Here is a 24,136-nt window from a genome sequence, read left to right as displayed (position 1 = left end):
AAAGCTATAGGACATTATAAATTCTAATACGTATTACGGTTATAATATTACACTTGTATCACTTAGCCATGTCTGTCTATAAGTCTTGTAATCATTGAGTTTCTCGCCGGTTCTTTTCGCTAGAATCTACTACATTCCGGAACAGTGGTAGCTTATGATTTTGACTCATTATCCCAAAGCAATTTAGCTTTACATATTTTAAATGTATTTAATATTTTAACGTTATTATGATAGTATAATAACGTATCATACCAATCATATTGTATCAAATGAGGGCTGAGGGGAGGGTCTGGTACAGGATCTATCTTTTTAGGCTGTCTCTTCTCTCTTTAAGGTTTTTCCGCAGACTTATGATAACATATGTACCTAGCTGTTTAGATTTACCTACTGTATTGAAAAATATATAATTATATAAATATTCATTTAACTAAAATGAAAATATTTATATAAATTATTCGAATTTAAGTACATAGTTATAGCAACAGTTGGCACTTTTGAACGTCAAAGTACAGAATCAAATTAAATAATAGCGACCACTAGTCTAAGTTGATTCCTCTGAAAATTAATCAATCAATCAATTTCAATCAAGAACATAGTTACTATATCTATATCTTTTAAAAAATTATAAATTCCATACAATAAAATGCATATTATGTCTCGTATGAAAATTAAAGAATACTAATTCTATATAGTAGTTTTTTACCATTTATATATTCAAGTATTATGTTGTAAATCTTATTTATTTTTTATTAAAAATATTTTATATACTTAAAGAAATAAAATTCTCCCAAAACCAAATATATTATTGTGTACATTTATTTTATTGTTATCATAAATTATGACGTTACTATAGGTAGGTATTCCTTGATAAAAAACATGCCAAGGGAGTCTCGTGCTCAAAGATTATAAATAAAGACTAAGTGTCTATTTAAGTGTATAAGAAAGATATTTAAGTTTTAAATCATTTTTTTATAACATTGGATGTATTATAAAATATTCCTTATTCAAAAATACTATTATTTACATCATTATATTAAAACGAAAATAACAATGATAAATGCTTGAATATACTCTTATAAATGTTTGATGAAAAATCATATGAAATCTTATGAAACTATATGAACTTCATGAAATTACGAAACCGAAATCTATTAGTGTTTATTTAACTCCTATTTTAATCTGATTTTATTTTTTATTATCATTATTTTTTTTATTTCGATAAAAAAAAAAACAACTTAATAAATACTTTGATCAGATGAGGTTTATTAACAAAAGCTAATAACATTTTTAATTTCAGAATATTTTAGCTAATAATTTAATTACAAATTCTGTATTTACTTATAAAATGTGATTTCTTTTTTATTAATTTACCTTTTGTATTTCAGATATTTCAGCAAAATGGCGGCGAAAGAAAAACAGCCAGTGGATAACTTCAATTCAACGTAAGTATTGCGAATGTATGCATATAGAGTAAGATTTTTTTTAGAAATGACATCCGTAAAGTTATTTTATGAAATGAGTCAGTGGTGACCACTATAGATATTGGCAAAGTTAGAAATTTTAACTATACCTTACCTTTTAACCGGAATATAACAATACAATATTACTGTTTGGCGGTAGAATATAAGATAAATAATGTTCTCCCAGAACATTGATGATCACACAACCCATTTGTCAGTCCATTCAGTCGAAAAATGTAAAATAAATATAAATTGACTATAGAGAATAATACTTATACAAGACAATTTAACAATTACTTAGCTTAGAAAATTAGTTGAAATTAAAAACCGATATCAGAGATAATAACCGTCAGACCATTTCGATATACTCACTGTTCTTAGTATTTCTCTAAGTGAATTCAGAGTAATTGCTAGGAACAGATGGTGGACTTCAAGCTGGTGCCATACAAAGTTATGCTCTTAGCGTGATTGTGTTTATAATAAAAACAACAATATGATTAATTAATATTTAAAAAAAAAACTATACAAAGAGAACTTAAGTATTCAAAGATAAACATTGATTTATGTTTATCAGAAATATATTATTTAGCAGCAGTATATGATGTGGATTGTAAGTCTTCATTTTGCGTTATTAAAAGTTAAACGCACTACGTTTTTATGTGTGTGAATGTGTATGTGTGTGTGGGTGTGTATGTATGCGTACACGTTCCTTATATCTCGTAAATGTTAAGTATAAAGAATTAAGTCTATAATAGGTCGCAGCATAAAGATCCTATAATGTTAAATTCAATACATTTAAAAAAAAATATTTCAGTTTTTATGTAGTTTTTCAATTGGAGTTTTATGTAAATTGAATGCTGTGTTTATTAAACGGTCTAATATAACTTAGTAGTTTCCAAGATTGATGAGGGAATTTCTTACAGTGGCAATGCTGACCATCATATGTGGTGATGACTACCTATCACATTTGCCAAGCCACCACCTAATTTAAATAAAAGAAAATACATGATTAAACGAAATGTAAAGCCACCATTCGTTCCAAATTTAAATTCCAATAAGAAGAAAGAAACTGGTTACTCTTTTTTACGAATAAAATACATTGTCAACGGTATATTGACACTCTCATCTGATATTCTACCGTCAAACAGCATTTTTTAGTACTGTTGTGTTCAGTGACCCAGGTACATGGGTTATAACATCTAAGTTCCTACGGTTTGAGGCCATCAGTGAGTTTCTCTTTGTTTTTGGCGGTTAGTGTTTTCTAGCGTATAATTCAAAAATTATAGTTAAATATCAAATTCGCACGCATAGTCACAATATGAAATGCCTTTTTTATACATAGACTAACATTACATTTTTCGACATCAAATACCGACGGCTCATAAACGCTGCAGTAATTATTCGCAACATGAATTTTTCATTTCGGGAGAGTCCGCAACGCATCGTCGCTTCCATTTCATCCCATAGTCGGTGGATACAATTTAGATCTTTAAATTGTATCCACCGACTATGATATATAATTAAAATTTTTAGAATATATTTAGTCTATGGGTACCCAACCAGAAAGAAAAATTTATACGAAAGTTCAATTCCTAGAAATACCATAATAACCTTACTTAATACAAACATTTTAAGAGATGCTTTATATTTTATGATTTAATACCAGCTAACAGGCCTTCGTCTCGTTTGTATTCGATGTGACATTTTATATATTAAAGTCAAAATCAAGATCATTACATATAGGCATTATATTAGCTTATTGTTAATTTAAAAAAATACAGCATCGATTCGAAGTGTTGGTCTTATTTTCCGACCAAAATAAATCGGCATACATTTTAAATACTCAAGTTGTGACCAATGAAGTAGTCTCATAATAACACGAGGCAATAAAGCCTTGTACATTTTTTTAATGTAAAATCCTCTGAACTATTTAGGAACCTTTTGTTAAAGCGTTTCCATTGTCCTACAAAGTATTAGAGATATGAAAGGAAAAAAAAACAAAGGAATTAACACGTATAACAAATCTATTTCTCAACCGTACCGATCAATCTCATTCGTGTCTTCTCCTTCCTACGTGACATTGGCGAAATAATCTGTGCCCTGTCGGTCGTAAAACTAAGAATTTAATTTAATTTAACATACCTAGATATCATTGTTATTGTGTACTCTGATTAGGCTACTTTCTGTGGTTAGATGATCGCTAAACTTTTCTTAAAAAAGCCACACGTACAAAGAAGTACTTGATGTTTAACTTGTTGTGTGCTAAACTAGTTACGATTAGATTTATGACTTTGTCCTTCTGACAAACCGAGGCTACTATTTTCAACGGGAAGTATACAAATACTCAAACTGTTTGATGCACATATATTTTTTTCCTCTCTCGTAAGTCCGGTATTTGGCAAAGAGATAACGGTTTTCTGACACGAGAGTGTTAGTGTAAGTGCTAAGTTTTAACGCCGTAATGCCAATGACATTGTTTCGATGGAAAAAAAAACATAAACTCTTATTAGTATACGACTCGATCCTATAATCTTATGATTTGCAAACGTTCTGTCCACTTAATAAGAGAAAATAGTGAAGAACAAAGCAGCTTAACGAAATAACAAAAAAGAAGATTGTGTTCCTAAAAATGATTAATACGTTCAAAATGACATAACGTTTTCACAATGGACAGACTTTGGATAACTCAATTCATACATAGATAATTTATATAAAACACTAGTAATGCTAATGGCCTTGTACCCGTTAATATAATATAGATTCTCGTAAAACGATTTGAGGTCAGAAATAAATATATTCAGTATCTTTATCAACGGTTACCGGTCTTGACATTTTGCATAATTTTAATTTATCGCCGTCGAAGTGAGAATTAAACTTAAACTAAATCTTTGCAAATAATTAAAGCGTTAATACGAAGTTAATTTAATATAATAAAATCAAATATAATTGAATCAAAATAAATTTTATCTATATAATTAAATATATATGACCTTGAATTTACATAAATGTTATTCAATATGAATTCGTGAAATAATTGCGCTTTAAGAGCCGATATACGTGTACGTACTTCTATCGGAACATAGAATATCAATTAAATACACTACTTAGTAGTTAAGTAAAATAGTGTTAAATAATACATAAGGATCAATCGAGAACTATTTGTAGTACATAGCAAAGCTAATCGCTTGGAATATATCAAAAAAAGGCTCATCTATCTCTTTATAGTTGTAATTTTTCAAATGCCACGCACAGTCTATGGATTCGGCAAAATATCATTAATAAAATTAAATTATTAAAGTACATTACATAATACGTTTGATTTATTGCAGTTAGTATTTTTTATGCGAGAATATTGAGTTAAGGAAGCAGTGCCTAGAAATTTAAGTAATAAAATGACTGTTACCAAAAGAAGAGTCATTACCGCAATATTTTAAGTGCCGCCTAGTAAACTAAAAAGTAAAACGATCCTGAAAAATTTGGATTAAAAAAAAAAAAAAACAAAAGAGTTTTCCAATCACAGGAACTTCTCATATTCCTATTTAAGTTTAAAAATTTGTGTTTGGAGTGAGGATGTCACTGTGAACTATGAGAAATTCCTTATACTGGGAATACTCGCTTTTTAAAAAAAAATAAGGTTTGTATAGCGATTTATGATTTGAGCTACAAATATTATTGCTTTGTTGAGTTTGATTAAATCAAATTGAAAATTGCGCGAGTGTACCGCCCTCGTACGATAAATTTTATATTCAAATACGCTTTGCATTGTAGGTCAAAAGGTCTCTGTCTAAGCTATCTGTCTTATTTACGCTTATATTATGTAGATTCACAGTAGTTTTGTTTTTCTTGACACAATTTTTTATGGCATATTTTGGCGGACAAGCATATGGGCCACCTGATGGTAAGTGGTCACTACCGCCTACAGACAATGGCGCTGTAAGCAAAATTTACATCGCCAAGACGTCACTAACCTCGGAATAAAGATAAAAAAGATTAAGATGTTATGTCCCTTGTGCCTGTATCTGTGGCTTACTCACCCTTCAAACCCATAACACATAAACACAACAATACTGAGTACTGTTGTTTAGCGGTAGAATATCTGATGATTGGGTGGAACCTACCCAGAAAGGCTTGCACAAGGCCCTACCACCGAGTAACATTCCTGTCTTTCATATCAAGGAAAGAATATTAAAGCCGAAAGCGTCAACGGACGCAAATATTCGTCTTTAATTTCAAATAAAGTCTTTATTCCATTTTCAGTAGGAACAGGACCTCGTGCAAAAATATTTTTAAAACAAATGAAATCTCACGTTATTATCTCCCCTAATGACATGAGGGTGGATAAAATGTTCGCTCAGAGATTCCGATTTGCGGTTCCACGTGAAAGGTTGGTAGCATTTTTGCCTTTCACGCTATAGTGATTTTGTACAGTAACTATTTTTACTTTTTAAAATAAACCATCAATCCTTATGTAAATAAATTTCATACTGTAACTAATCTAGAAATTTTAAATAAATAAATCAAGATATATCTACAATATCTTATTTTGAATGATCGTGACTTCTTGTAAAAAGCTAAATATTAATGTATATAACTTACAAAACTTATTAAAATAACACACCAAATTGTATCTTCTACATGCGGAAGTGTATATTCGCTATTTAAATAATTGTAAATATTTTTATGTATAAACTTGTATCATTCGTAGCCAATACCAGTGTGTGCGAGGTAAATAAATTTTAAGCGAAATAAAAATGGTACTTGTTCGAGACAAGCAATATCGAATTATCAAAGATAGAATAATAATAATAATCATAATAATTTATTTATTTACACACTCAAGAAAACCAATGTACACAATTTTTATGCTTATTAACTAAATCTAGGGCTTTCACATTATCATCACTGGTAGTGGACCTCTGACCCCGAAACTAATGTAAATTGTCATATCTGGTCAGCGATTCCTCAACAATTCATTGCACATTATATTTCTAAATAGGGAACAACTTCAAAAGTGTTGTAAAAAAAACAAAATTATATATAAAAAAAAGAAATGTAAGCAAAAAAAGTAAAATAATACTCTTAAAAATAGTGTGTGTGTTTGTGTGAGAGTGTGTGTGTGTGTAAGTGTGTATGAATGAAATGCATGCGCACAGTGTTTTCATTTTCTTGCTTCGGAAAGCGTAAGCCGCCGTCCCATCGGATTTCGATATTGAGCAAATACACGATTGCGCACTAAATAAAGGAAATATTATAAAATTTGAGTATAAAATATATTACTTGATGGCAGGGCTTTGTGCAAGCCCGTCTGGGTAGAAACCAGCCACTCATCAGATTACCGCCCAACAGAAGTACTTAGCATTGTTGTGTTCTGGTTTGACGGGTGAATGAGCCAATGTAACTATATCCACAAGCCATAACATCTTAGTTCCCGAGGTTGGTAGCGCATTGGTGATGTAATGTTTAATATTTCTTACAGCGCCATTGTGTATGGGCGGTTGTGACCACTTACCATCAGGTGGCCCATTTGCTCGGCCGGTTTCCTATATAAAAAAAGAAACTTTAATAAAAATTGGCAAATTAAAATGGCAATGGATTCCATGCTTAATTATATTAATACAAAATATTTAATCACTTAATTTATACAATTGTATAAATGTAATCGAATAAAATAAATATTATTAGCATTAAGAATGAAATAAATGAAAAAAGAAAAAAAAATATATGTATATTTGTCGGGAAAACTTACGTCCCGCGTCCTTGATTTAAAATATGAAATATTTATCAAAGTTTTATACAACATTTTATTTAACTTCACCCTTTCGTAAGAAGTAAAGTAACGACTTGTCAATGTTCCACTAAATCCTGCTCTCGAAGGCTTCTAGCTTATTATGCCACGCTGCGTAGGGACGAATTCGTACAAGGCAAATTTTTATCCGACCACTGTTAAAAATAATGACTGTTAATTACTTACAGTCAAAATCTTATCATAATAATTCAACTTAAATAATAATTTTAGATCAATCGGTTAGGAACTTCTTTAAATTTATTAGGCCAGTTCCAGACAACCGAATTATCTAACATTTTTTACACCATGTATTACTGTTCAATTACAATAAGTGTTGTTATATTAAAATAAATATTTTCTTATAAAATTATTGCATTCGAAAAAACATATGTTTACGTTCCGTTTATCCCCGAGAAGTTGATCGTAATTCGTAAATCTAATTTGAACTTTTTGTTATAGTATTAAATGGTAATGTAAATAAAAAAAGGTGTGTTAACTTACGCGGGCGCACTCGACTCTCTTATCGCGCGGTAGCAATATGTCTCAATAAAAACTTTATTTACGACCGATTGGAGTCAACTACCAAATGAATAGTAAATAAATAAAATAAAATTTATTTTGTAATAATTTATATAAAAGCGTTGAAACGTAGAGAAAAGAAATACTTTATTGTAGCCAAAATTAATTTAGTTATTTAGTTATTTGAAAGAAAAATAAATTTAATTAAAAAACAAACGAGACATTAAATAATAATAAGAAAGCTTAGAAAAGATTCGTGGTATTGTAATTAAAATTTTACTCAGAAACCTTAAGAGTATTATCAGCCTCCTGTGTTCTACCGTTGATTAAGGCTTATACTAGGTAAGGATAGGGTTGAAAATTTAATTTAATTTTTTTTATGGCTTTGTATGTGTGTGTGTGTGTGTGTGTGTGTGTGTGTGTGTGTGTGTGTGTGTGTGTGTGTGTGTGTGTGTGTGTGTGTGTGTGTGTGTGTGTCATGCGATGTCAAAATCAATATCTTTTATTTAAACATAAAAGATTTTTTAATATTAATGTGGTCACTATAAGATGTTGTCAGATTAGCTGATTACGTAATAACTTAAGACGGAAGGTCCCTTAAGTAGGGACTGAATGAATCAATCGACTTGGATCGTGGATATACGTGGATCTCACAACTTTTTACGGTAGAAGAATTGAGTTGTGAGACTTGGTTATTTTCACAAGTTTTGTTTTTGATGGTATTTATTCACAGCATCAGTGAACCAGTACAGTACGATCATTTTGTTGCTATTATTATGCCATCGGTAGTATAATACTTTTGTATATTTTCTGTATACATTATTTCCGCGAGTTTAAACTTAGATTTGGATATTATTTTTTACGAGAGTCCTGGGTTTGCGTATTCTTTTATTTGAATGAAATATTTATCACGAACATTAAATCGTTTTAATCACGAGAGGAGAGTGAAGGAATATCAGTTCTCAGGGGCTTTTTTCGTAAGCTGACTAGTTAGTTTGTATTTTTATCTTCACTTCAAAATGTTGTGAAGTAGTTTTCCAATTCGTTTATTTATTATTATTAAGTTAAGCAAACTTAGTTTATAATAGCCTTAATCAATACTTGATAGTTTCTGTTAAAGTAAAACTAACTATGTTATCTTTGATATTCAAATACTATGATTTAGTAGTAAAATAATATATATATATATATAAATATTTTAATTTTCTTCAGTCAATTTTTAAAGAGCCGAAATGGCCCAGTGGTTAGAACGCCTGCATCTTAACCGATGATTTCGTATTCAAACCCAGGCAGGCACCACTGAATTTTCATGTGCTTAATTTGTGTTTATATATAATTCATCTCGTGCTCGCCTTAGCATTAGCAGCCCGTAAATGTCCCACTGCTGGGATAAAGGCCTCCTCTCCCTTTGAGGAGAAGGTTTGGAGCATATTCCACCACGCTGCTCCAATGCGGGTTGGCGGAATACACATGTGGCAGAATTTCGTTGAAATTAGACACATGCAGGTTTCCTCACGATGTTTTCCTTCACCGCCGAGCATTTTTTTAAGCATTAGCATCCTGTAAATTTGCCCACTGCTGGGCTAAAGGCCTCCTTTCCCTTTGAGGAGAAGGTTTTGAAGCATATTGAAGCACCACGCTGCTACAATGCGAATTGGTAGAATACATATGTGGCCGAATTTCGTTGAAATTAGACACATGTCGGTTTCCTCACGATGTTTTCCTTCACCGCCGAGCACGAGATGAATTATAAACACAAATTAAAGCACATGAAAATTCAGTGGTGCCGAATTGGGTTTGAACCCGAAATCATCGGTTGTGATGCACGCGTTTTAACTACTGGGCCATCATCTCGGCTCATCTCGGCCTTTAAAAGTTCCGATAACAGCGTCGTTGACATTCAAGAGACAATTTTTCGTGAATTCGTAATGAATATTGTGGATTATTCAAAATCCAATATTGCGTCAAATTGATGTCGAATTTCGTTCATTTGTCGGGACACCTATAATAGTGGTTGGAATAGGCTATAAAGAAAATGTTTCAGTATTTATGAAGTTTTTTAAAAATTCAAGAAAACTTTTCTTGTAATAAGCAAAGTAATATTTTATATTTTTACGGTATGAATTGGCGTGGGTAGAACACGTGCACCTTACCCGATGATCGTGGGTTCCAACCCAGGCAAGTACCACTGATTTTTATGTACTTCATTTATGTTTATGATTCATCTCATGTTCATCGGTGCAGGAAAATATTGTGATTTCGAGAACATACTGCCACGTGTGTGAAATTAGCTCTAGACCTTCTATTGAAAGGGAGAAGAGGACTTAGCTCAGTAGTGCGTCTATAAAATTAAATTTTGAGTAATTCGATTTCGACCCGGATTTTTGATAATACAATCAAACTCAAACTCAATGTTTTTATTACATAACTGCCAAATCTTTATCGTTTGACTGCTGTGATATAATAGTATGGCTCTTCAAATTTTGACATTTGACAAAAGATAACTATATACTTATACCTCGAAAATTAGTCATTTGTTTTGTTAGATAGTATTATTGCGTGCTTACATTTAAAAATAAATCTTGTCGTTAAAGAACAGTGCTCATTTTCGTTCGTTTTCGTACTGACTGTTGTATCGTTTATAAGATTGAGTTGAAACCTTCTTCGCTTAAGCTAAGATACAAAAGGACGTAGACCCAGGCTGTTTAAAAAATATTTAAAATTGATGTGTGTTTTGAAATGCAATATCGTAATAAATATATATATAATAACTGTTATTCATGTACTTTCAGTATATATATAATAATACTATAACTTAAATATATCTCAATTAATTTTATAATATTTATTTTTATAATTTAATGGTACTTGAGGGTTGACGAAAACTTTGCGAGGAAGACATGTTTAGGATAAAATTCTGCCATGCGTGTCCAGCTTTATTTGTTCTGGTAGCTAGGTACTAAGAGACGGTTAATATTTTAAGTCTTATTGAACTAGTGATTCGTCCCGGCTTCGCGTGGGTGTAATCTATTATTAAGATTTGAGAAGCGCTATAAGCAAGAAAAGATATATTTTTTTGCGTTAATCTATTTATTGATATAATAATCATAAACTCGATGGGATATCCCATCAGATCTAATCAAACCATTTATATATGAAATTTCATCCCAAATATAAGCATCTTGGTTCATATTTTTAAAACGCTGTAATGGAAATTACTCGTAACAGAAGACTGGCAATTTCCATATTTCTAACTTAAAAAACATCTATACAAAATAAATCCACTTAGAAAAATATTGTCATTTAGCTCTATGCTCATTTACGTTCCATAAATAATTTCGGTCGAAATTTAAGTATCATATTAGACCCACCAGCTTAGACTGTGCCTTGAATGTCAGCTAGATATTTTAAAATTTTATTACGTAAATAAAAATTAACATAATAAAATAATCATAAATAACATAGTGTAGAACTTGTCCAAGTTGTCCTTGTTGTACTTGTCCATAATTCATATAATCAAATGCCAGTGTAACTACAGGCAAAAAGAATATCATAGTGTCCAAGGTTGGTGGCACATTGGTAATATGAGGAATGATTAATATATCTTACAGTACAGTACAGTACAGCGTGTTTGAGTAGTGATGACCACTTACTATCTATTTAACCCATGATGTAAAAAAATATTAAACAATAAATTAATTTAAAATTAAAATAAATTTTAATATCCGTTCTCATCAAAGATCAAAAAAGATCGGATGCCATATTTATATTATTTTTTAATTATGTTCCAAAGACAGTTTAGTTTTTAATATTTTATTCGTTTTAGTTTTGTTATTTTATAAAAAAAACGTTTAAATGATATAAAACCCTGCATTTTGCATACATATTTCAAAATAGTCAAATATAATTAGCATTTTATGTAGCAAAATATTTTAAATTAGAACTTCGATTCACACTACATTCAAAGTCAAAACGAATTCGTTTAATTATCTTATTGTCTTGACTGTTTTTTTTTATTGTTTCAACTGCATATTTGATCTAACGGATAGCTTATTTAAGGCTGCATATTTATTGCGTATTAGACTTCTAAAATCCGTTTTCACGCTTCGAAAAACACTAAATCATTCCTGTCTTTTCTAATTTATTCTCCCAAAAGAGAATGAATCTGTAATTGCGAACAGCGCTCGCACACGTGTGTGATATGTCAATAATGAGATCTCATTGAAGAATCACGGTAGAATACACGAGTTGTACGAAATGCCGCATTGATCGAATGACATAGCTTCGGATCATGATTCACTGGAATTTACGGCCGAAATTAGTCAGGATTAATATATTCACTTAATATAATACTTTACACAAAATCATACAAATAATATACATATTCCTGCACATACTAGATATCCCCAATAAGCAATAAGCTCAAATAAATAGCACTACTGAGAAATTATTAATTCTATGTTATGAAAACAATACAGACGAAAACAAGAAAGACGGTTTGGTTTGGTTTCTGGTATTTCACCAAAGTTTGAGTATTAAAGATCATTACTCTTATTAGTATTTTATTATTTCGATTGCGCTTGTAGTTATACTGCATACTTGTATTGGAGAAACACAAAACATTACTGTTCTGTAATATAATAAATATTTAATGTATCTATCTATGTCTGTGACCTTTTTTTATAAAATATAAAAGGTTAACAGAAAAGTGTTACACTCGAATAAAACTACTTTTATTATAATTCGACTCGACACCCATTGAACACGGTCGCATTAGTGATTTAAATACAAAGCCAAAAGTAAAGCCTACTTGAATCAACAGTCGAGTAGACTTCGAAAAGTACTCTGATTTTTTTTTTTGTCAAGGCAGTTCTGCGTAAATCTATCCGTTCGGAAAATGGATTGCGGAATGTGTGATTCTTATAATAAGCCTCAATAGTCTCACAGTTTTCAATTTTTATTAGACGCTTAGCTTTCGTCAACTATACGATTTATTTCTTTTGAATTTAATCCAATAGACGTAATCAATACTGACCTCAATCAGATTTTCTATTGACCTTGACTAATTCTATAGTATGTTCTGATTGACATCACTGGAGCGGAACTGTGTTTTATGAATACATTTGTCAATGTGAAAATCCACTTATTTTCTATTGACGTTCCGCTTGACTTAACATTGATCTAACTTACCATTGAAGTTGTTAGGAAATTAATTCAATCGATTATTATCGCTTTTATAGCCTTGAGAATGAGGAAAGAATACATAATTAAAATGTATGACGGAATAGTTTTCTCCTTAGGGTAATTAGTCGATACATTTTGTAATACTTAGCAACTAGTTCCGGTGTTGCTCGACTTGAATAAGGTAATGGTTTTAATTTTAGGGATTTCTTTTTTCGAATGCGTCCCCTTGCCCATGCCCCAATGCGAATAAATTTGATGAAATATTCATATAAACATAGCATACATGTAGTCTTGGCATACTCGTATATATGATATATATACAAAGACTCTGATATGTTAGGTATGAAAAATTAATTTCGAAGAAATTCTAAGGGCTAAATTCGATGACATTACTAGTAGGAAAGTAAAACGCAGATCAAGCGAAGATCATGAAAGTTAGCTGCTTATTTCAAAATCGAATGTTTAATAAATATAATTGGAAAGTAATTTGACTTTGTAGCATATTGTAGAAATAGTGACGATAAACGCTTTGCAAGAAAGACAAATGAAAAGTGAAAATATTATCAGTCTCTAAATATTCTAACGCACTGATTGGTTAAGTGCTCCTCTTCTTTCGAAGAAACGATTAGAAGTTTATCTTTTTACGCAGCTTCAAAGCGGCTTGATACAAAGTTTTAAAAACATTTCATGATATTTAAATAAGTGCAGGCTTTGCTTGCGTGAGTGCGTAATGTCTAGTATTTGTTCATAAGTATCTGATTATTATAAAATAATAACATGATTCGTGTGGATATGCTGATTTTTTTCTCATCTCTTCCCCATGGCTCTACCCATCTTCCTTTTTCTCGTTGGAAAATGCTTTAAGCGTTTCACCCACATGGAGCGGGGTATGTGGGCCTCGCTCACGCCCTAATCATCGAAATATCGACTATAACCCTATTAGTAACCACTCCGTCTCTTCGGTGGGTATAACAGGATCACACACCCACCTAAATTTAATTACAAAACTCTATGTTTTAATAACATTTACTCCATATTCATTTATTGATTTTCTTAATTAGATATATATTTTTTCTTTCAAAAATCATCGATTGCAATGCTTCAGATTCTTTGGGCGTTTTATCTGATTCAATACAGCTTAAATTTATTTCTAAAACTCATTTTGAATATATATGAATTCGTTTATTCGAATTCGTCTTTGATATAATACCTCTATGGGTGATGAATGCCACGTGACTCTCTCATTTGGATAAATATTTTTTATGACATCTCATTCGCTCGTTAAACTTATATACCTAAAAGGTTCCAAAGTCATTTCCTTTATTTAGTTAATGGCGGTTGAATTTTCGAGTTCTTTCTACACAAAAACTTGAAATGAAAATCTGTTGAGCTGTTCACTTTTTAAAGGAATATGCATAATCAATCAAATATTAAAATACATCTTACAATAAAAAATAAAAGCCAGGATATTTTTAAATTTATTCCAAAATAATCAACATATGAATAAATAGTTTAATGTTATTATTGCAATATAAAACAGACTTTATCTCGGTTATGGAGAAACTGAATGTGTCTAATTTTAATGAAATTCTGCCTCATCTATTAACACGCAATGGAGTAGCGTGATGGATTAAACACTAAACCTTCTCCTTAAAAAGAGAGGCCGCCTTAGGCTATCAGTGGTTACTTTTTAACTCTATTATTAATAATAAGATATTTATTTCAGATGACATAAGCGAATACAAAAAAACACGATAAAAAAAAACAAGTAATTTATCCTGTAAATTTAAGAATCAATAACAAGTAACAATAATATAGATAAGTTTTTTTTTACTGAATCTTTTGTGTGCACTTTTGTCATCTGAAATAAACATTATTAAAACATTATTAATAGATAATTAGCGATGTGTAATTGAAAATATTTTTAATAATAATAATACTTCATGTTCGTGGCAATAATTTTGATAAGGATTAATATTATGTGAACTAATTTGAAATATATATACATTTCCACCACAAGTCCTTTTTTTTAATGAAAATTGATATCTAATCTATTTAAGATAGATGATTTACTGTGATGGTTGTCTAGATATTATTACAGTTTGGGTCTTTAAATCTTATGCACAAGGATTACGTGTATTATCTCCAACTAAGTAAACTAGATGATGGCGGGTTTCGGTCCATTCTCAATGGAGATGGACAACAGGTGGTCTCTCTTTTATTTCGCTCTTATAAATTGATGGGGAGCGCGTGCTTTTCAAACTATAGTAGCGTAAATTCTCCCAGCTTTTAGTTAGTAAGAAGTTCTAGACAGAAAGTTCCAATAGCTTTTTAATATCAATTTTGAATCTTCATTCTTGTGGTACTTAATAGGTAGATAATTCACGTAGAAACAAAATCAAAATATTCTATTTTCAAGTAGGCTCATACAAGCACTTTTGAATCGTCATGTTACACTGTTCAATTACAGTGAACGCTACCACTGGTTCGGAATTTAGATTCTACCGAAAAGAATCGGCATGTTGTTTACTAGTTAATCTTTTGTCAACATTTCAAATACAAAATAATGTGAGTTAAATATAAATATAGTTTATAAAATGATGATTCAAATGTGCTCATAAAAGCCTACTTGAATAATTGATTTTGATTTAAAGCAATGATTTTGTTATGAATATTTTGTTACGAGAATGAAGAAAACACGATAAATAACATGAAATATTATTTTTGTTTGAGAATAGGTTTATCACGATAAAGAACGAAGAGACTACGTTTTAATTAAAAATATTAAAACACCTTTATAATACTAAAATAAATGAAATAGAAATAATATCCCGTTTCGTTTTAATTATTTCTCATACCGACTCTATCATTTGCCCCACGCAATACAATTTTATACAACTACATACCTAATAATTCGTTTTGATTAAGACATAGAACAGACACGTGACTCATTTTGTAAGTTTTCATTTATTCATCATAACATTATGTTATATATTATGTTAAGCTTATATTCAACAAATATGACACACAATGAAGGTATAGATTCACAAAAAAACATAAATTCTTATTTCCCAAGGTATTTACTAGTATAGGCGTATATAAGGAAGAGTTAATATTTCTTGCAGCGCCAATGTCTTCAAGCGTTGGTGACTAACTAGCAAATGGACCAACTTTCCGTGAATTGGTCCATTTGCTAGGCCGATTATATATTATAAATTTAATATAGTATATAAAGGAATAATTAAATATATAAAATATTTGATTTCAGATCAAACCTGACGACCAATACCGGTTTTCAATCCACTTTGAGCATAGATTCAAAGGACATAGTAACCAATGAAAAGGCATACAACCCTTTTGAACACAGACAAGTGGAACATCCAAATTCGTAAGTATTGCACATACAACGAGCACATATTACAAAAATGTACAAATAATTTATTAGTAATGAAATAATACTTGCTTTGCTTACAGTCGCTTACTTGGTTGTAGTTCTTTGCGTTAGTCTGCCTGGGTTGGTACCATCCACTCATTATATATTATATATATTGATGTGTTCGGGTTTAAAGGGTGATTGAGACAATTTAACTACAGAATCGCGGGAAATAACACCGCCATTAGGCACATGCCCGTTCACCGTAACTATTTTATAAAAAAAATACCATTCAATAATTTCGTGTATATTGTATTACATAATTACCAGAATAAACACTAATAATAAAAATACTTTCTGCTACTTTAAAACAATAGCGCCTGAGCTAATGAAATAGCAATTTAATTATTAAGAAAAATTGCTTACTTTACTATATTTTAATATTATAATAACGATACCTCCCACGTAAGTTCTTTTATCATCAAAATCGTAATTTTATAGTAGAGAGTTCTAATAAATAAAAATCGCACTAAATATTATGAAAAGGAAATGAAAACAATGCAAGAAATGAAATTTAACTTTAATTAAGACAAAAGATTACAAGTCAGATGAAGATTTGATTATTTGATGAAAAAATAACGAAATAATATAATATTTTATTAAAACAGACAGGAAATATATCTTAATAATAAAAGTTATAATATTAGGTGGGTTTAGTATACAATTGTTATTTAAAAATAATTTATTTAGTAAAACTAAGTTTATTGCCGGTTCTTCTCGGTGGAATCTAAAAAGGGGGGTAAATGAAGTATATTTTGATGTTGATTTGACGTTCGATTGTATATTTTTAATTTGAAACGATTTTGCATAATATACAATGGTGATCTGTATAGAGTAGAATCAATGCCGGCGAACTCTACAATAATAATCGATGTACCTATGGTATAAATATCTATACTAAACAAGACTATAAATATAGTAGCAGGTTTCAACAGCCAGATATCTCTACTTTTCTATCACTATCCGCTGGTAATCAAGCCTCAAAAACTAAATAGATACGTATTGTAAAAAGAAAATAAATGATAGCAATAATTCGTTTTATACCAAACGGTCGTATTCTATATAAAATATTCGTTGCTTAACAGTTGCAACAAACATTAAAAATTAAATACGAAGATGTTTTTATAATTACTATTATTGTTCAAGTGGCACGTTTTACGAATAAAACTTGTGAAAACACGTGCAGTTCTTTTGTTTGCGTCTTAAGATAATATTTAAGAAACACTACAATGTTTAAGCAACGTTTAAAATACGTTTAATAGTTTGTATAGTACCTCTACATATATATGTATGTCAGGAGCATATCAAATTAGCAAAATGTAGTATTTTCTTATGTCTAAATCTCATTGTTACTGATTATATGATATATGTAATGGTTATGGGTAATGGTTAGAGTATGGTCAATGCTGAAGTTCTCTGCAGTAATAATCAGTATACAGTACAAATGTTAACTAAACAAGAGTAAGAACTCATAAGGGATTATTATGTAATACATAAGTCTTAGAACATTTATGCGTCTAGATAGGCTATCAAAGCTGATTACTACTGACTATTAAGTACACGCACACTAGTATAGTAATATATGTAGCGAGTCACGCACACAAAGATAATAAAGTGAAATAAAATAAATATATAAATAACCTAAGATATAAGTATTTATTATAAATTATACACACACACACATATAGTTGTGTATATTATATTTATATTTGTCGGTTATCATAACATTGTGTGTGTATTGTTACATAGAAAATTTAAATTATATATAATAGCGATAAAACTAACCAATGAAACTCTCATCGAAATTTCCTTAAACTTTTTAAACGATCAATAAACTCAAACTCAAATTCCTTTATTCAATATAGAAGTATTACACTTTCTTATTGATAGTCAAATTAAACACTACCACCGGTTCGGAAAAAGAAAACACCCTGACCTGAGAAGAACCAGCGAAAGAAACTCAGCGGGACTTTTTTTTTTACGTCAAATTAATTATATACATAATTGTATATGACTAGAAACAGCCAAGAGGCGATCGTTTCATTCCCAAGGTGTGCTATCAAACATAAACTCACTAATTGTATAGTAACCTTTCGCACACAAGCGTTCCTGTCGTAGAAGCGTATACATTGCCCCACAAAAGAGTTACTGACTCTATGCAGTCGAGTAACAGGAGTAACAAGATTGTGTTTGTTCCTTGTACCAACGTTATGAGAATCACATTTTCTCATAAAAACATTAATATTTTTCCGTACATACAAAACATTACAGAATATATATTGAGAAGCAACAGTCAATATCTTAATTTCTTTAAATTTATACCTCAAAGATTCCTTGGCTCCCAGGTTATGCGAATAGCCCTCTTCTGTAGCTGATAAAGCAACTTTATTGAATTTTTGATCGTGTTTACCGTTAGGCGTCAGCTCCGAGAATATGCAAACTCCCACATGTGTAAATAATAAGTAGATCACAGTTTGTTATTTATAAATGTGTCCATATATGGGTTTTGGCTCACTTTGTTGCACAAAAAGAAAAAAAAAACTTTATACAACTTTATAAATAAAATATCGCACGTGACATTGGCGAAATAATCTATGCCCTCTTGGTATAAATAAAAGCCAAAATAAAAAAAATAAAAAAAAATAAAATACTTTTTCGAAATTTAACATTTTAATTTAACACTTACTTTATAACAGAACAATTGGATCAACTCTACATCTTCTAAAGGCTTGTTTGGGTTCAGGAATTCTAGCTATGCCATCGGCTTTTAAAAATGCCGGTCTCGCTACTGGTGTTCTGGGAACATTGATTGCTGGTCTGATTTGCACACACGCAGTTCAAATGGTGGTAAGTTTTCATGATATGTAATTAAATCAGATGAGCAGTCAAAGAATACTGTCATAATTAAATCTTTCAATGCGTTTAGTATACACATGGCACATGGCATATAACATCTTAGTTTCCAAGGTGGCGTATAATTGGCGATGTAAGGAATGGTTATGATTTCTTACAGCGCCAGTATGGGCAGTGGTGGGTATATACTATCAAAAATATAAATAAAAAAGTCTAACATCACATTAATTACAACTAAAACAAAATTAATATTTTAAGGTTAAAACTTCTCAAGAAGTTTGCGTCGTAGCAAAAAAGCCGTCAATGAGTTTCGCTGAAACTTGCGGTGCTGCCTTTACCTACGGACCCAAGAAATTGCAGCGCTGGGGAGGATTTGTAAAGTAAGCCATATCGAAAAACTTTTTTTGTATTTCTTTATAAAAAATTACGTTAAGAACCCAGGTACAAATAATAAGTACAAGTAGGATTTTTTTTTTATAATAAGATGTTACAAAGTTACAATTTTTTTTATAAAAATTAAAAGGGAGAGTCCTTCTACTAATTAAAAAAGTTTATTTTATTTTTGTTGCAGGACATTAATAGACTATTCCATGGCAGCAACATATATAAGCGTCCTGTGTGTGTACGTAGTCTTCATAGGATCATCTATAAAGGAGGTATTAATCAGCATGAAAATTATCACTTATTTAGAATAAACAAATATTTAAATAGGATTCCAATTTTAAAAAATCATCTGACACATGCAAGTTTCCTCGCTTTATCCGCCAAAAGTAAAAACGAAATAAGATATATGAACATATAAGCATGTTCAAATTCAGTGTTACCCGAATATGAACACGTAATTTAGGGTTTGTATGTTCCTCGATGAACTAACTTGGCTTTCAGTCATGTTAAGATTGAATATTAATTTATATAAGAATTATCATTGAATAAATATAAACTATTTGAAGTCGTCATTTTGGCTTCAGCGAAGCTCAACAATCAACCCCATGACTATATACTATAGTGCGGAAAAATACACATACTCTTATAATACAATGAGACAGCATTTCAACAATACTAGAGAGACAAGGCGTCACACCAACAGCTTTTTATACTGGACAGAGACACTAAATTCAAACACTGCTATCTCCTTCACTTTAGGCGATTTTGTCCGCCTATGTCATCTGTACTTATAAAATCGTTAGTCCTGACTATTTATCATAGCAGAGGCTAGCAGATAGATAGCCTGAGTCTAAGCAGTTGAGAGGAATTTTAGGTTTTTTTTTTAATTGTCGCCTTTCCTTGTGCCGAGCATATATTATTTCGTCAATGTCACGTGCGATGTTTAAGTTATACCGTAAACAATAGCTAAGAAAGTATTTTTGGAAATTTAAATTTTAAGAAGGTTAATTGACAGGAACATTGCATGAATGTCTTTGAACATGACTATTTTAATCCTTATTTTACCCTTACAAAATTGTGACAAATAGCTATTAGTAATATAAGATCTTTATGAATTCCAGGTCATGGATGTATATTATCCACAGTATGATATCTCTATACGGATGTATTGTATTCTGACGTTGGTACCACTGATACTGATATGCCAGATCAGAAACCTTAAGTACTTGGTACCCTTTTCAGCAATGGCAAACTTTCTTATCGTGGTTGTATTTGCAGTAACGATGTACTATGTGTTTGTTGATTTGCCACCTTTAAGCGAACGAGAGATGGTTGCTAATGTTTCACAATGGCCCCTTTTCTTGAGGTAAACAATAAGTTCTTGATAATATAATGTCTGATATTAATTTATTGTCATTAGGTAATCTAAATATACTTTATTGGTTTTTAAAAAAAATTTTGAATCATCGTTTTACAGTGTTATGTAAATGTAATACCATCTACCATCAGTTCTGAAAGAATACCGAGAATAAATGGCAAAACGATCAGTAGTTAATTTTATTCACAATATCAATAACAAAGTTGTACGAATAAAATACAATTAAATTATATTAATCCTGTCTGTAACATAACAAATGCCAACTGCGTGTTATTTTATCACCTATAAAATATAACGTTGATTGATATCATTGATGTTTTTTTTTTTAAATGGATTTAAATTTATTAATTGACAAAGCTGATCTGATGATATGGGATATAACAAAGAAACAAAAACATGACCTAGGAAGGATTATATTTAATATAAACATAATATTAAATAAAATAGTAACACAAGTTTAAATTTATATTTTAGCACAGTGATATTTGCAATGGAAGGTATTGGTGTAGTTATGCCAGTCGAAAATGAGATGGCAAAACCTCAACATTTCTTGGGCTGTCCCGGCGTGCTAAACGTCTCAATGGTTATTGTAATTACGTTGTATGGAGTTGTTGGCTTCTTCGGATATGTGCAATTTGGTGATGCTGTCAAAGGAAGCATTACGCTGAACTTGCCTGAAGATCAATGGTACGATTTATTAGTCTTCTAAAAGCTTTCATAAAAAATGTATTAAATATAAATCAAGTTTTTATTGCTAATAAAAGGGAAATTGGGCAATTTATATTTTTCCAAATCCTCGTGTATTTTTCTCTCGACTAATGCTCGATTTTCATCTCAAAAAAAAATCGAGGAAGTTAATAAGAAAAAGTTAATTATTTTTTTTTTATTATTGTATTGACTCGTGGTTTATCAAGGCAGCAAATTACGATATATCAACGTATATAGTATCTAACATATCATCTCTGTCATCATCATTAAATAACATATGAGGATATACATATATGTGTTATACCAAATCTTAGATATTAATCTTAGTTAAATACTGGAAACTATAATATAACTGATAATTAACGTTATTACTTTACAGGGTAGCCCAAAGCGCTAAACTCTTAATGGCGGTGGTCATGTATTTTTCCTTTGCTCTACAATTCTACGTACCCATGGAAATGATAACACGGGTTTTGCTAAAAAAATCGAAGTTCGAAAATATTTTGCAAATAAGTATAAGAACAGTCATCGTAACAATATCTGGTGAGTATTTCGAGACAAAATGATCAATAATGTATAGATGTAAGATAATTATAAGGAAAAGTTATATGTGTTCCACTTCAACTGTCAACGGCCTACTTTACCTTTGAGGTGAAGACATGGAACTTTTTTCACCACGCCGCCCAATTTGATGCATTTGGAAGATGTTCATACGATACATGTAGTTTTCCTTCATCATCGACCACTAGAAGAGATAAAAACAAACTAAGCACATGAAATTCTTTGTTACATTGGAACATAACAGTCAAAAAATCAAAATATAATATATTCAAGTAGGCTTTTACGAGCACTTTTGAATCGTCATTTAACAAACAGTTAATCTTAGCTTCGATTTAGTTAAAAAAAATATGACAATGAAACAGATAAAAATATGATAAATAAATATGAAAAAACGTGTTGATATAAAATACAGTAATTTTTTTAAGTGAATCGTTATGTCATAATATACAATACAAGTAAAAAGTTCGCATCTGCATTTCTGGGAATTCGATGCTCGACCGTTTTGGCTTCATATTATATTAATAAATCTTTATAATAATGGTATTAACAATTTCGCAGATCATTTGTTAAAATTATTTCATTTATTTTCATTTTACAGTTGCATTTGCTGTAGCTTTTCCCAATTTGGAACTGGTCATCAGTTTGGTTGGCGCAATATTTTTCTCTACCCTCGGTCTTCTGATTCCCGCTACAATAAACACAGTTTACCTATGGGATAGAGATATGGGTAAATTCAACTATGTTCTCATAAAAAATAGCATCATTATCATTATATCTCTCATAGCTCTCGTATCCGGCTCATACATTTCAATCATCGGTATGATTGAAGACTTTTCAACCAGCACTCATGATAATTCAACCTTAACATATTAACTTTCTAGCCGTTGGTCAAATTTGTATAAAATGTAATGTAACTTAAACCAGTAGATAATACAGAGTTATTTAATAACTTGAGATGTTGAATTAATTTATTCTATTAATATTATTAAGTATTTATTATAAATATAAAATGTACAGTATTTTTAAGCTTAGATTTAAATAAATATTGTAATATAAAATCGTAAGTTTTTTTGTAAAGCAGTTATTGTTTTACAAAAGAAGCTTAAAAAGACATTTACTATAATTTCATTGTTAATAAAAATAATTTAAAACATGTGAATTGTAAATAATTGTATTTTACTGCAATACTAATTGAAATTCGCACTTGAAATATAATGTGTTTTATTTATAAACAGTAAAAAAGGAGGTGAGAATATTTTAAAACGATGTCTATGAGCAGTTTTAAAATTGATAATCAAATTAAGTTTACTATTAAGTTCAAAGTCAAGTATGTTTTATAAGTTTATTAAGTTTACTTGGTGGTAGGGCTTTGTGCAAGCCTGTCTGGGTAGGTACCACCCACTCATCAGATATTCTACCGCCAAGCAGCAGTACTCAGTATTGTTGTGTTCCGGTTTGAAGGGTGAGTGAGCCAGTGTAACTACAGGCGCAAGGGATATAACATCTTAGTTCCCAAGGTGGCGTATTGGTGATGAAGGAATGGATAATATTTCTTACAGCGCCAATGTTTATGGGCGGTTGTGACCACTTACCATCTGGTGGCCCATTTGCTCGTCCGCCTAACAATACCATAAAAAAAAGAAAATTGTTTGCTGTCTATGCTAACTACTGTCTCAGGCTCTACTTACCTTGCTTAATAATATTATATTAGTCCTGAAATGCTCAAGTAATGTCAACGACTCGTTCATTACCTCACATCGATCCCTTCGATCTTCTCTTTCAAAGTCATTGATCATCCTGCTTTCTCTTCAAGTGGGTCCACCGTAAAAAGCAGACAACGACTGACTGAAAATAATTAAAGAAATATAATT

General features: G+C 30.6%; 1 protein-coding gene across 2 annotated transcripts in view; it reads left to right on the top strand.

Annotated features, from left to right (window-relative positions):
* LOC125078012 (proton-coupled amino acid transporter-like protein pathetic) overlaps positions 1 to 23,469 on the top strand; it is a 31,250-nt gene extending 7,781 nt beyond the window's left edge. Inside the window, exons 2-10 of one of the 2 annotated variants that reach the window (XM_047690156.1) lie at positions 1,386 to 1,442; positions 16,217 to 16,336; positions 19,078 to 19,228; positions 19,493 to 19,614; positions 19,806 to 19,890; positions 20,740 to 20,984; positions 21,471 to 21,683; positions 22,084 to 22,247; positions 22,864 to 23,469. In XM_047690156.1, the coding sequence (XP_047546112.1) occupies positions 1,399 to 1,442; positions 16,217 to 16,336; positions 19,078 to 19,228; positions 19,493 to 19,614; positions 19,806 to 19,890; positions 20,740 to 20,984; positions 21,471 to 21,683; positions 22,084 to 22,247; positions 22,864 to 23,138 (1,419 nt within the window). In that variant the 5' untranslated portion in view covers positions 1,386 to 1,398 and the 3' untranslated portion in view covers positions 23,139 to 23,469. The remainder of the gene's footprint in view (positions 1 to 1,385; positions 1,443 to 16,216; positions 16,337 to 19,077; positions 19,229 to 19,492; positions 19,615 to 19,805; positions 19,891 to 20,739; positions 20,985 to 21,470; positions 21,684 to 22,083; positions 22,248 to 22,863) is intronic. The other variant, XM_047690157.1, reaches the window with a different exon arrangement.
* The last annotated feature ends 667 nt before the right edge of the window (positions 23,470 to 24,136 follow it).

The sequence above is a fragment of the Vanessa atalanta genome, chromosome 4, assembly GCF_905147765.1.
Source record: "Vanessa atalanta chromosome 4, ilVanAtal1.2, whole genome shotgun sequence".
NCBI classification, from domain to species: domain Eukaryota; kingdom Metazoa; phylum Arthropoda; class Insecta; order Lepidoptera; family Nymphalidae; genus Vanessa; species Vanessa atalanta.
This window is presented reverse-complemented; position numbering and strand designations above follow the sequence as displayed.